Source organism: Melospiza georgiana, chromosome 3 (assembly GCF_028018845.1).
Source record: "Melospiza georgiana isolate bMelGeo1 chromosome 3, bMelGeo1.pri, whole genome shotgun sequence".
NCBI lineage: Eukaryota > Metazoa > Chordata > Aves > Passeriformes > Passerellidae > Melospiza > Melospiza georgiana.
This window is the reverse complement of record NC_080432.1, coordinates 13,072,190-13,084,976: the sequence shown is the minus strand read 5'-3', so window position 1 is coordinate 13,084,976 and position 12,787 is coordinate 13,072,190. Positions and strand designations below refer to the sequence as shown.

At 46.7% G+C, this 12,787-nt stretch overlaps 1 protein-coding gene across 9 annotated transcripts in view; it reads right to left on the bottom strand.

Annotated features, from left to right (window-relative positions):
* Positions 1 to 9,644, bottom strand: part of USP34 (ubiquitin specific peptidase 34) — a 114,634-nt gene extending 104,990 nt beyond the window's left edge. For all 9 annotated transcript variants that reach the window (XM_058019335.1, XM_058019340.1, XM_058019338.1 and 6 more), the window contains exon 1: positions 9,517 to 9,644. In XM_058019335.1, coding sequence (XP_057875318.1) covers positions 9,517 to 9,559 — 43 coding nt within the window. In that variant the 5' untranslated portion in view covers positions 9,560 to 9,644. The remainder of the gene's footprint in view (positions 1 to 9,516) is intronic.
* Positions 9,645 to 12,787: the final 3,143 nt, after the last annotated feature.

The following is a 12,787-nucleotide window of genomic DNA, read 5'->3' as shown; positions in this document are numbered from 1 at the left end:
GACAAACTGCACCTTGCTCTGGCTCTGCTGGCCCAAGAGGGTTGACCGGGAATCTCCACATTATCCTTGTCACACCCCAGCTCTGAGAGGGCTCCTGGGCCCAGCAGGAATGCACAAAGCTGATCTGGCCAGGGGGTGTCCAGGCTGCTGCATTGCCATGGGAGGCTGGCAGCACAGCAGGGCTAGCCTGGCTCCAGCAGTGTTCCTCAGCACTGCTTCCATGGCAGTCATGTCAGACAGAAGGATCTGGGGGATCCCTGCACTGCACCTCCCAATGCTTCTGTTATCTTGGGGTTCCCTGCAGCCAAGATATTGCAGTGCTCCCTCTCCAGGGAAAGGCAGGTTACATATTACTAAGGAAAAAAACCCACAAAGCAATTTCAAAGCATCTATGCCACTCACTGGAGTTAAAAAAAAAAAAAAAAAAGAAAAAGCAGCACTCAATTTCAGAGTCCTGTTTTAACTCAGTGCTGTGAATTGCCTTTGACTCCAAGACAAGATGTTACAATTCTGGGAGGGCTGTGTTTTTTTCTTTGTATTGAAGTTGTCATAGTTCCTCTTTCAATTAAGAAAAAACCCAACAAAACAAAACAAAAAACCCAGCTCAATTTAGGCAGTATTTCCACAATCAAGTCTGCCTGACATCACCAAAACACAGACTAGATGTGGAAAGTCAGGCTGCCCATCATAATATTTTGACAACAGCCACTGCAAGTTTGTTAAGGAATCAGCGCAGGATTGGACAAGCTCTGCATAATTTGAGCAATTCCCAGCATATCACTAATTATCCCAAGGTGAATTTCCAGGCTAGGGCTGACAGTGTCAGTGCCAAAACTACTGCTCAGATAAAGGACTGCTCGCCTGCAGCTCACAAGAGAGTTCTTGCATTCTTTCCTTTCAATAACAGAATGTATCAGTACTTGAATGACTCTGGGTTTGAGTCATTTTCTCTAATACTCCAGCTCTGAACTTCTTTTTAAATACTACTTTAAGGTGAAGACACAGAACTCAGTCTATCAAACTACTTTACAAGTAGAACAAAGACTTAATTGCATGAACAAGGTTCCAAAAACTGAAGAGGTTTTCTATCAGTTTTAATTAAAAGCAGCAAGGAATGCAAAAATTAAAATACCTACTCCAGGAAGCATTCTATTTTCGAGAGAGAACTTTGCAAATGAATTCAGCTGTACTACTTGGCACGCTGTGAATCAGCTTCAGACAACAGGAGCAGCTTTCCCCCACAAGCAGAAAGAAAGGCCCAGGACTGAGCCACCCTGGCCCACAAGAAGCAACAGATTACCAGCAGATTTCCAACAAAAGCATGTCATGACTGTGCTCCAGCTTTCAGGGACAACATCTGTGAGAGGCAAATATGATGAATTCATTTCTCACAGAGCATATTTAAGGCTGCTTAAACAAGGAGATGAGAGGTAATGGGCAATGGGTCATTATCCTCACTGGAGCTCCAGGCAGTTCATTGAGAGCTTGCTCAGCATTTGAACTCCAAGGCTTGCTTTGTTTCCAGCAGCACAGGTGCAAGCTGCACTCATTCAGGAAGGACAATAAAATTCTGAGAAAGGACAGGCTAGCAGTGAAGTCACTGTCTCTCAACTCTCAGATACACACTCAAATTTTGCATTCCTCTGTGCCAGATAATCTGTATGTAGTAATTCTCTCAAACACATGGTGCATTAGGTAATTTACTGGCTAAAACAATTATATAATTTCTAAAAGCTGCTAGGTTGAAAGAAGTAAGAGAAACAGGAGATGGCTGAAGGCAATGCACAGGGCCCATAAAAGCACATCCAAGAGAGCAGTTAGGTTTCATGACAAGCATCCCCCATGACTAGAAAATGTATTTACAGGTGCCATTCTGATATAAATAAATGTTCTTACAGGTCTCATATCAGCAAGTACAGCTATGGCTACACTGAGCTCCAGTCACTCTGGAAAGACTCAAACTGGCACTGCTGCTCACACCCTCTGAGTTTCCAAAATGCTGATTTCAATTTCTGATCAGTTTGATCAGACTGCATCTACTCTAAATATTACAGATCAAGCACTGACACTTAGGACTTGAAATACTCTGGCACAAGTTTCACTTCAATATTAAGGAGAAAAAGTAGCTCACAGGAAAAAATAGTTCAACCCAAAGTAAACCAGCAACAGTTTGTTGTTAACTGTGAAAGGAGTGAGAGACCAGCCAATGCAGACAAGGATTTACTGCACTCACCATCCTTCAACTAAGCAGAACTTGATTGCACTGCTGGTGAAAACCATGGGTTTTTTATGAAGAATTCAATAATTACGTGTCACGGAATAATAAATAGGCAACTGAGAACTTCCTGAAGATGAGAAGAAACTCTTGCTAAAAATTATCAAATCCCCATAAAATGAGCCAAGCAGCACAACAGAAAACTAAAGACAATGAGTGTTGAACAACACAGCACAAAGCATGTTTCTATACACAATTACATAGATTAAAAACTCTCAGGTGGAAGTCAGTGCAATGAATTTGAGGCATCTTCAATGTGTGGAAAGAGTGGAAAAAGGCAAAAAAAGTTTTCCCCTCATTCCTTGATGGGAACCAATGATGTGCAGGGATTCTGATCTAGAAACAAGTCTCAGTTGACACAGGTTTCTCAAGTGTTATTCACAGCCCTTCTACAAATGAGCTGAAGGAAGGTCAACTCCCAAAGGTGCATTTTCCACAAGGACTTTTTCTGACAAGTTTCTCCTTCCACCAGTTGCTCCAGCCCTAAATCTCATGAGCAGCTCTAAACTCACTGTCCACTGGATGTGCTGGATCTGAACAACTCCAGAAATAAAACTCTGCACATCTCCAACAAGCTAGATATTTTTACTACATGTTAAGAACACCACAGAAATCCTCACAGCTGCATATTTGTGTTTAGCATTCAGATTGCAAATCAATTCCCATACCCGGAAAGGAGCAAAGTGGGAAGAATGGCTTCTCACCTCTTCACATTTTCAAGAAATTGCCAATTTGCTGCACAAAATGAAAGAAGAAATCACCTCAATATAAGCTTAAATGGCAGAAATTAAATGGCCACAACTCTGTTTAATTGCAGCATGCTGTTACTACAAGCAGCCCTGAGTAATCAGCACAAGCACTTGCTCCTGAGGATGGTAAGACTCTTTTTCACATTCTCCCAGCATCCAGACAACTACAAAGGTGTAGCTGGGGCTGCAGAAATCCCTATTACCTACCTGAAAAAAGTCAGAGAAGAAAACAGATGAAATGAAAGGAACCAAGAAGCAAACATTGCTCTTCCCTCCCAATCACTAAAATGCCAAATCACAGCCTGCTCATCACTTGGACACAGAAAATGATTCCAGGATTTGCTTTTCTGACTCAGTGTGAGTAGAGCACAGAAAGATGGAAGCAAACTGCAGTGACATGGAGAAATCAAGCAAGGAATTAAAACCTCTAACACAGAAAGTCTGTATAACAATAACACAGAAGAAAAAGAAGCAAAAAGGAATTGTATGAATTAAAGGAATGGGTGAGCCTCGTAAGTGCCTCCTGGCAGACAAAACCAATCTCCCAAAGCAGAGGCATCACCTCCAAGGCAGGCCAAGGGAGATGGAGCCAGGTCTGCCCCCAGAATCTGTCCCCTGAACCCCAGAGTGACAGAGCCTGAGCATCACCGTGCCCCACAACACTCTGCACCAGCTCTGCACCCAAGGACAGCTCCAGGAGCTGCTCTGGCACAACCACCACCAATCCCAGACAGCCTCAAGCACGTTGGCTTTGGGTTGGCTCAGGAACTGCTCGGGACTTGGGTGACTTAAAACCACCCTCAGGGAGGGACAGCAATGCAGCCACAAACACATCAAAGAATGATCAAACAGGCAGATTTCCTGCATGGAAACATGATGACTTCACATTCTACACTGACCGAGTCTCTTTTGGACATGAAGCAAGGGATGCTTTTCTTTTCCTTTCCTGCTTTCTTCAGTTTCCTTGAACGTATCCCCTGGCTACTCTACAGTGCTAGAACCTCCTGGCTTTAAGGATATTATTCCAAGTACTTATCCCACAGAAGATTTCCCTGTACACAAAGAGAAGCAGCTCAGTAAATACACCTCAGTGCTGTGTAACCCACACCAAACTCAGCAGAACAGGATTTATGTAACCCATCTTCAGCATCACTGACCAAGTGGCCTGAGCTATGAGAAGGAACCAGTTTGCTGCAGCCTGAACAGGAAAAGTCTCAGGACAAAATCATTCCTGATCACATCAAATAACGTGAATCAAAAAAATTGTACAGAACAAAATCTGAAATATCTTTCCAAAAATAGAAGCCTTTTAGCTATAAAGTCACAGAGTTTTTCTTTGCATGTCTTAGTGCCACCTCCCCTTTCACTTTAGGAAGTTCACAATTAGTGAGGATCTAAGTTTCCCCTTCCATTTTTTTCCCTCTGTTTACTCCAGTTCATTTGGAGTAGCACTTCACAGTCCATAACTGCAATTTGGCAATGCTGCTACAAAGAAAAGGTTATTTTCATTTTCCTTTAGGCCTGGTTGCTCATTGCCTTAAAAAGGGTCAAAGACAAAAGTAAACATGAAAAAATTCCTGAATTTCAGTGTTATAAACAAGCAACTTTCTTTTCTTCAACAGGAGACAGCAAAGATCCAAAAAGTTGGGCAGTTACCCCAATAAATCCTCCACAGCATCTCTGCAGAGATTCTGAACATGGAAATACCACTTAAGGGGAAAAAAGATGAATCTTTTAAAAAAAGGCAAAAAAAAGAAGAAAACCACGAAACAGAGACAACTTCTACAGTTTTGCACAAGAGGAACCATCAAAGAGCCAAATGAAACCTTAGATCTCCACAAAACACCAGAGCAATCAATCCTGAAGTTTACAGGTAACCATGAACAAGTGAGAGCAGCTCTTGGAGACCAAGTGATGTTAATGATGCAATAGTTGTAATAATTTTATAGCACATCCTCAATATCTGAGTCCTCACAGCATAAAATATTGATCCTGCCCAGATCCCAAAGAGCAAACGGAATGCTGCAATGTTTTGGAACACAATTCCTCACCCACCTCAAGGTAAACATACCCTCAACCCAACCTCCAAGACTCCTCTCTGTACTTCCCACATGCCAGAACAACACGACAAGGAGTCAAGAATATCCAGCATGCCCATTCAGGGCCATCCTGAACCTACACAAACAGTCAAGCACTCCAGCACCTCAAGTGTTTTATGGAGCTGATCACTCTGGGAGCAGTTCTGCAGACAGTGATAACAGAGAGAAAAACAAGTGTGAGTCCACATTCATCTCCTGTGCTTCAGTAAACTGGGGGGGTTGTTTTGGGTTGGTCCTTGGGGGCTTTTATTTTTCTGGTTTACTAAAGAGAAAACATAAGGAGAATAATAGCCTGCAAGCTGGTGTAGTGGAATAACATCTAGAAGGCTCTAGTCATCAATATGAACTGATTTTACAAGATTTCAGAGCTGACTGGGGAAAACATGGGCTGAAGAGGTAGTAATTGAAAAAAGTGAAGCAGAATGCTGGGAAGAAAACAAACTTTGTTCCCAGAAACCAAGAACTGGGAATAACCAAGGCCTACCAAGGTAACCTAAAACCACATAATAAAACCTATTTTTCCATGTTGTAATCTTTGCTTCTTACTTTTATAAAACCCAAGCCAAACAAGAAGAACAAACCAAACCAAAACCAAAATCATCTACAGGGTTTTAAGTCAACACACATCAAGATCAGCTGCAGTCTCAAAGGGGAACCTCGTAGCAACCGAGCTGAGCTGAGCTGGGCTCTCTGGGACACGCCAGGGCCAGGGCTGTGGGGACACTGACTCAGGATGGCTCTGAGAACCACACTGGCACCTCCAGCCAGGAAGGGGCACCCCCAGGAAAGCCCTGCACCCCACAAACACTCAGCACTAAGCACCAGGTCCCCAACACCTGGGAGTGAAGGCTTCACAGGGATGGGGAGGTGTTACAGCTCACTCCTACAGCAGGGATCTCCAGGCAGCTCACACCATGCCCTGGCTCCAGTGGGACACCGCAACCTGCAGAACTCCTGTGAGACCTGAGACAGCCAAGCCCACCTCTGAGGTTCCATTTCTGTGGTTTCTGGCTCACTTTGGGCCTGAGATTATCTGGGTATCCGTGCAGTGCCTAGCAAAACAGAGCTGTGCTGATCAGGGCCTCTGGACAGCACAGAAATGTAAATACTGCTCAAGAACAAGTGAAACTCAATATAAACCCTCCTAACTGACAAGAGTTGGCATCCAAAGAAACCAAGGAATGCAAAGTGTATCAGGGTTCATTCTGGGATACAGAATGCTGGAGATTCACACAAAAGCACAGAATGTCCTGAATGCACTTTTGCTGTAAAATTTGTGCACATTTAAATGAGCCCCTATAATTAATGCTGTGAGAATCTGTTCCTAAGCCTTTTGCAAATAAGTGGCCTTATCTTAAAGAGCAGCCCATTGTGTCTTCCCTTTTTCTTCTTCTATTAAAGGCTACTAAAAATGTTTATATTGTGGAAGATTAATTAAAGAAAAATCAGACTCTTTATAGACTTTACTCCTATTAAACCCTGCCTGGGATAATGTAAATGATGCTAAGAAACCTACAGTGAGAAATTAAGACTGTTTGCTCTGATTGAACAGATTGTCTTATAGTGCAACAACTCCTCTAAAGTCTGGACATTTCATAGGGGAATTTACATTTTATCAAGTTCCTGGATCTAAGCATAACTTCAAATTACTACTTCTCAGGAAATAACTTCAAGATCAGGGAATTTACTAGGTTGAACATGTAGATCAAATGCTGAAAATCAAGATGCTGCAAGAGAAGGAAAAGAAATATATACAAAAAAAACAACACTGCTGATTCCACCCACAGAATACTGCCTTGCTTCTCATGCTTAAGCACAGCAATGTATGCTAAACACATACATGCATGCTTACACATTTTGGCCAAAAAAATAGTCTCACCACTCCACAGGTGTCCAGCTCAGCAGCTCAGGCAGCCCCTGAGTGCCAGGGCCAGGACCACTGAGTGCCTGTGACAAAATGAGGACCTGGAGTGTTCCCAGCACATAACCCTGGGCTCCCCAAAGGTCACTGCTGGACAGAACTCCCAGCTCTGCACAGTCAGGGCTGTGGGCTAACACTGGGGCACTCTGCAGTGGGACTAATACATTTCTAATGTAAATGTGTCTGTTTGGGGCAGAGCTGCTCAGCTTCACCCTCCTGTCAGCCCTCAGCTGGGAACTCCCTAGGCAGGAAAAGGGAGCTGCCCACGTGTTCCTGCTGTCACTGCCCTCCCCAAGCCACCTGCAACGCAACCGACACCAAATCCTGGTTTGTAAACATCACAGCGAGTGAAGACAAAGGCCAGGGTGCCTCCTAAAAATGTTTGGTTGACAAGAAAATTCCAAAAGGAAGGAGATGCTGTTCCCTGGCCTCTCTGGAAGCCCTGCTGGGGAGGTCAGGTGAGAGCTGATCCCAAATGCTCCGTGGGCAGCAGAGGAAGCTGCTGGCAGCCTGTGCCTCACACACTCCGGCCCTGACCTCATTCCTTACCACCACTTTTCACTTCTGGTGCAGTGTTTTAGAAACCAAAGCTTGACATCATTTTTGCACTATGTACTATGTATCATTATTACTTAAGGAACACAAGGAACTCAACTGGAAGTTATAAAAGAAACCATCCCTTCCTCACAAGTCAGTCTCATGCAGTGAGAAGGGAGCACCTCACATGTCTTTGTACCCAAACACACACCCCAAACAGTTCTGCTGATTTACAGAGGGCTTCTCGCTCTGAAGGGAAGGCCAAACCTAATGTCACTTAAACAGCATTTTTTGAAATTAACTACATATCAGCAGTACTGCAGAATTTTCCTAATGAAGTTTGACTTTCAAAGACATATTTCCTTCTACTTAATAGCAGAGATATATCTTACATAATGCAGAACCATTAAATTATCCATACTCCAGTTTTATATATATATATATATCTACATTAAAAAAGAACTGGTAAAGTGATTGAAGACATTGCTTTATCTATAGGGAAATATCTATCTTCATCAATCTCAATTACCTTAAAACATCTGCAAAAATCAATTCATACTGGAATTTCAGGGATTCCTTGAAATATCAAATTTAATGTTACAACACTTTCCTATTTGATCATACCAATCCAAATCAAGTTTAAGCAATGATTACTTATCAATCCATCCAAAGCAAGTGAAGTTTTCTCTTCCAACAAGCAGCTGTCATCATATACAACTGATAATTAAGTCTTATTTTGAACCTACAGTTTAAATAACCATTTGGTGTGTGATATCGACATAATTTAATCCAGTCTCTGAACTCTCAGAAGTTACTTTTACACCTACACTTTTACTTCTCAAATGAAACGCTGCCCATCACTGAACACCCTATTTCCCCAGCAAGAAAGAGGCCAACATTCAACTCCTGCAGGATCCTAGGGAGGAACAAGCAGCACATGGAAGTGGGCCTCAAAGAGTGAGAACATCTCCCCCCAAGCCCTGTCCTAGGCAGCATTCTGTGCTCCACTCTGAAGGAACAGGATTTGCAGAGTGCAACCAGGAAAAATGCCATGTTTAAGATCCAAGATAGTTAAACTTCCCTCTAATCGCAAACTTCAGCTGGTAAGTTGTTTCAATTCCTCAGCATCCGTACAAATGGTGGTTTTTTCGTCTTTGTTCGTGAGGCAGAGCTCCTGAGAAGCTGGGAAGGTACCTTGGCTGCCGCGGAGCGCAGGTTCCAAGGGATACACGAGGCCTACAGGGACTCTGGTGCCCCAAACGCTCCCGATGGCAGCGGCAGCGGGGGGAACACCTGCTGTATCACCCCTCCGACCGTGCCGGCAACACTCGGAGAGAGGGAACTTCGGGAGGGAGCCGGAGACCACCCCCGGAGCCAAACATCCGCCAGCAGCAGCAGCTTCCCGACCTCGCCAAGCCGAGCCAGGCTCCTCCAGGCGCCGCTTCCCTCACAGCTCCGGGAGGATGGGTGCCCAAAAAGCACCTGCACCATGCACCGAGGCCGGGCACAGCGAGGGGCAGGCAGGAGCACTCCGAGCCCCCGCTGCTGCTGCTGCCGCCGGTTCAAAGGGACCCAGCCCAGGCCCGGCTGCCCCAGAGCGGCTCCCGGCAGCTCCTCAGCCCGGCCAGGCCCCGCCGCGGCTGCCGGGGATGCGGATCCCGAGGGAAAGGGGGGATGGAGCGGGGACACGGCGGCGGCAGGCCCGCCCCAGGCCGCGGGGAGCGGGGAAGGAAGGAAGGGGGAAGGAAGCGCCGAGCAGGGCATGGAGGGAGCTCCTCCATGGCAGCGGAGAGAGGGAACCCCGCGGCCGGGAGGCCCGAGGCGCGCGGGGAGAGGCGAGCAAGGAGGCGAAGCGGGGCTGTAACCCGGTGCAGAGGAGGGTCCGCGGGGTCCCGGCCCGGGGGGAGGGAAGCGGGGGAGGGCGGCCGCACTTACTCTCATTTAACACCTCCAGCAGCTCGGCGCAGCTCTCACACATTGTTCATTAACAGCAGCAGCCGCCGCCGCCGCCTCCTCCCGACCATTGATTGATCCGCTCGGTGCTGCTGATTGATGATTGATGGGGGCCGGGGCGGGGGTCACCGGGGGGGAGGGGAGGGAGGGGGCGGGAAGGAATGGGAAGAGAAGGGGAGGGGGGGAGGGGGGGGGGGGAGAGGCAGGGGCCGGTCTGGGATCCGGGGCGGCTGATCAATGCAAATGAGCCTGTGGCGGCGGCGGCGGCAGCGGCGGGGAGGAGGAGGAGGAGGAGGAGAAGCCGAGTCACTCACTGGCTCCCAGGGACTCCACGCGCCGCCATTTTGCTGAGGGGGAAGGAGGAGGAGGAGGCGACGGGAGCGAAGGGGGGGACAGGGCGCTCGGGCGCCGCTCGGCAGTTTCCGACCAGGCAGGAGGAGGCGAAGGTGGCCGAGTCCCTCCTCCTCCCTTTTCCCTCTCGCCCCGCCTTCCCACCGCGGTTCCGAGCGGCGGGATGGCGAGCGGGGAGGAGGAGGCAAGGGGGCGGGAGGGTAAAATGGCGGCGGTGGCGGTTGGGCGCGCGCCCGGGGAAGGGCGGGAAGCGCCTCTCCCTGTCCTCTCCCTGCCCGCCTCCCGCCGCCGGGAATCTCCGCCAGGAACGCGCGCACGCCGCCGCTCTGACAGCGCCGGGGGAGCGGCTTCTCCTGCCCGCCCCTTCCCTCGGTGCCTGGAGCCGCGCTCGCCGGGCTGCCTCGGGGACCTCCCGCCTGAAGAGAGCGCTTAGCACGCTAAGCCGAGCTCCGTGGCGAGGAAGCTCCCGGCTTCCAGGCGCGTTTCCAGGTCTTTGGGGTGGTTTCTTGGCGTTTTCCGCCGTCGGGGCGCGGGACGGAAGAGCCGCCGCCATCTCCTTCCCGCGCCGCGCGGCTGAGGGGAGCGGGGGCACCTGTGGGCGCCACCGACCCGGACCCCGGGAATGGGCGTTTGGAGGGCTACGGTAGCGTGTTCTACTAATAACTAATTTATTTTTACCTCATAGTTTTGTGCCCTGGTTTGTTGGGGGGGTTTTTGGTGGTTGTTTTGCTTTTTTTTTTGCTCCCCCCCTTCTTGCACCGTGATTTATTCTGTACGACCAGTAATGGCATCTGTGACTGGCTGGAAATAGTATTTTCTAAATAAATGACACGGTGAAAATGAACGAAAAACTTTAATTGAGGATAGATAATTTATGGTGTTACAACTAGCAGTTAGTTCACTCTGCCTTGCGTGCGTTTTGAACGAGGTTTCAAACCCGTGGATGCCAAATTTTCAGGCAAGCATCTGTTTTCCATTAAAAAAAAAAAAAACCAACCCAATTTTTTCTTTTTTTTTTTTTTTTTTTTTTTTTGCCATCTCTGAAGGCTGCTCACTCCCGCAGGTACATGTCAGTGAATCGGGATCACATGATGGGCTCGGCTGCTGTTTCTGCCCTCAGCCGGCAGTTCCGAGCACGGAGCGCGGTTTTTGTTTCTGCACCACCACCCAGCGGCCAGGCCGTGTTATCTGAGCACTGCCAGTGTACCGACCTGAACGCGGGATTAAAAACCCAAATCTATTAATAGCCGCAATGCAGATGCCATATAGTTTAGCAGAAAGTCAAACAGAATCGCCAACTGAGGGAAAAAAAAAAAAAAAGTTGCTTTTAATTCCTCAGTGGCTGTCTCGTATCTCTTCCACTTGAACTAAATCTGCTGGCATGGTGACAGAGATGCAGTTCTGGGTTTTTTTAATTCCGTGTGCATATTTGTCCAGGCTGATAACAGCGTGGTGGTTGGGTGTGTAACCTCCCAGTGCAGGCCACAGAATGCTCAGCTCCAAACCATCCTCCAGGCATCACTTTGTTAACATAAGATTAAAAATCCCACTGCTGTTCAAAAGTAAGAGACAATTTATTGTAAACAACATGTAGGGAACAGCTACAGTGCAAGTCAGGAATATACTAGAATCATGTTTCACCCAGAGTTCTTGTCACTGCTTTGTTTTGAAATACTTTCCATGGTAAGCTTATCAACAAAGATAGCTATTCCTAAATATTCCCTGCTGAAATTTCCTTTTACCATTTTAAACTAATACAGAAAATTAACTTCAGAGTCTATGGGAGACACAGATTCCTTGTCTGTTAGTTTAGTTCACATAACATATTAGTGCAGATGTATTTCAAATGGGAATAACAAGGGGCAGTAATGCAAGAGAGAGGTTGGAGACTGTGAGTAAAAACCTAAAAACTTGCCTGAAACTTTTTACCGATCTTTCTGCTTATATTTAATTTATAGGTGTTTTAATTCCTGACAGTGTCTTTTCTAAATTATGTATTTTCTGTTAATAGAAATCTGACTAGCATGAGCTAGTTAGCTATTAATCTAACTGGTTAAATCACTAAACCTCCATAATAATTACAACTATTTAATTGGTAACTGGTTTAGTTATTAAAATGTCACAGATGTACTGGACCCTGTCAAGCCTCTTTTGGTTGCTTCATCCCTTCCAGCCAGCCTGAGAATGTATAATGGAAGAATAAAAGGAGTCCAGAACGTTGCAATTGTGCTCTGCTCCTGCCTGAGTTAATGTGGTGACACGTTTCTCTTCTACAGCACCGATTTCAGAGCTTGAGGTCCATCAAAGGTAGATCAGAGAATTTATGTGTGAGTTTTCACTCGGTGTTGTGCTGCCTTACCTTCTGCGTGTCCAAGAGGATTTCAGTTACTGTGAGGACCTCACTCTGCAGTCTGCATCATCTCATTTGAATTTGCACTTTCCTCTCTCTCTCCCTTCCTCAAGTAGGCCCTGCAGGACCTTTTCCAGCAGGCTCAGACTGCCAGAACATCCTCAGAGATGCTTTTCCTGACACTCAGCTGTCTGATCTGAGGGCAGCCCCACACAAACCCCCGAGTCACAGAAGGGACCTGCTGGAGCCTGGAGTGATGTGCCAGGCTCAAGGAGCACAGCACAGAGCATGGCTGACCTTGAGGCACTCCTGCTTTTGAGCACAACACAATATTGAATGCCTGATTCCTTTCACTGCACTGGTTTCCTTTTAATTTTTTTTTTAACTAGAGACTAAATTGAATTCTTTTCAATTAAATTAAATGTTAGCTTCCAAGCAGAAGACAAGAGCTGTCAGTGGCCTGGTTACAGAGATCCTCAGCCTCCTGCTCTTGCTGCTTGGTTTTTCCTCCTAACCTTTATTCTCTCTGTGTGCCAGCCCAGCAGGGCTGTT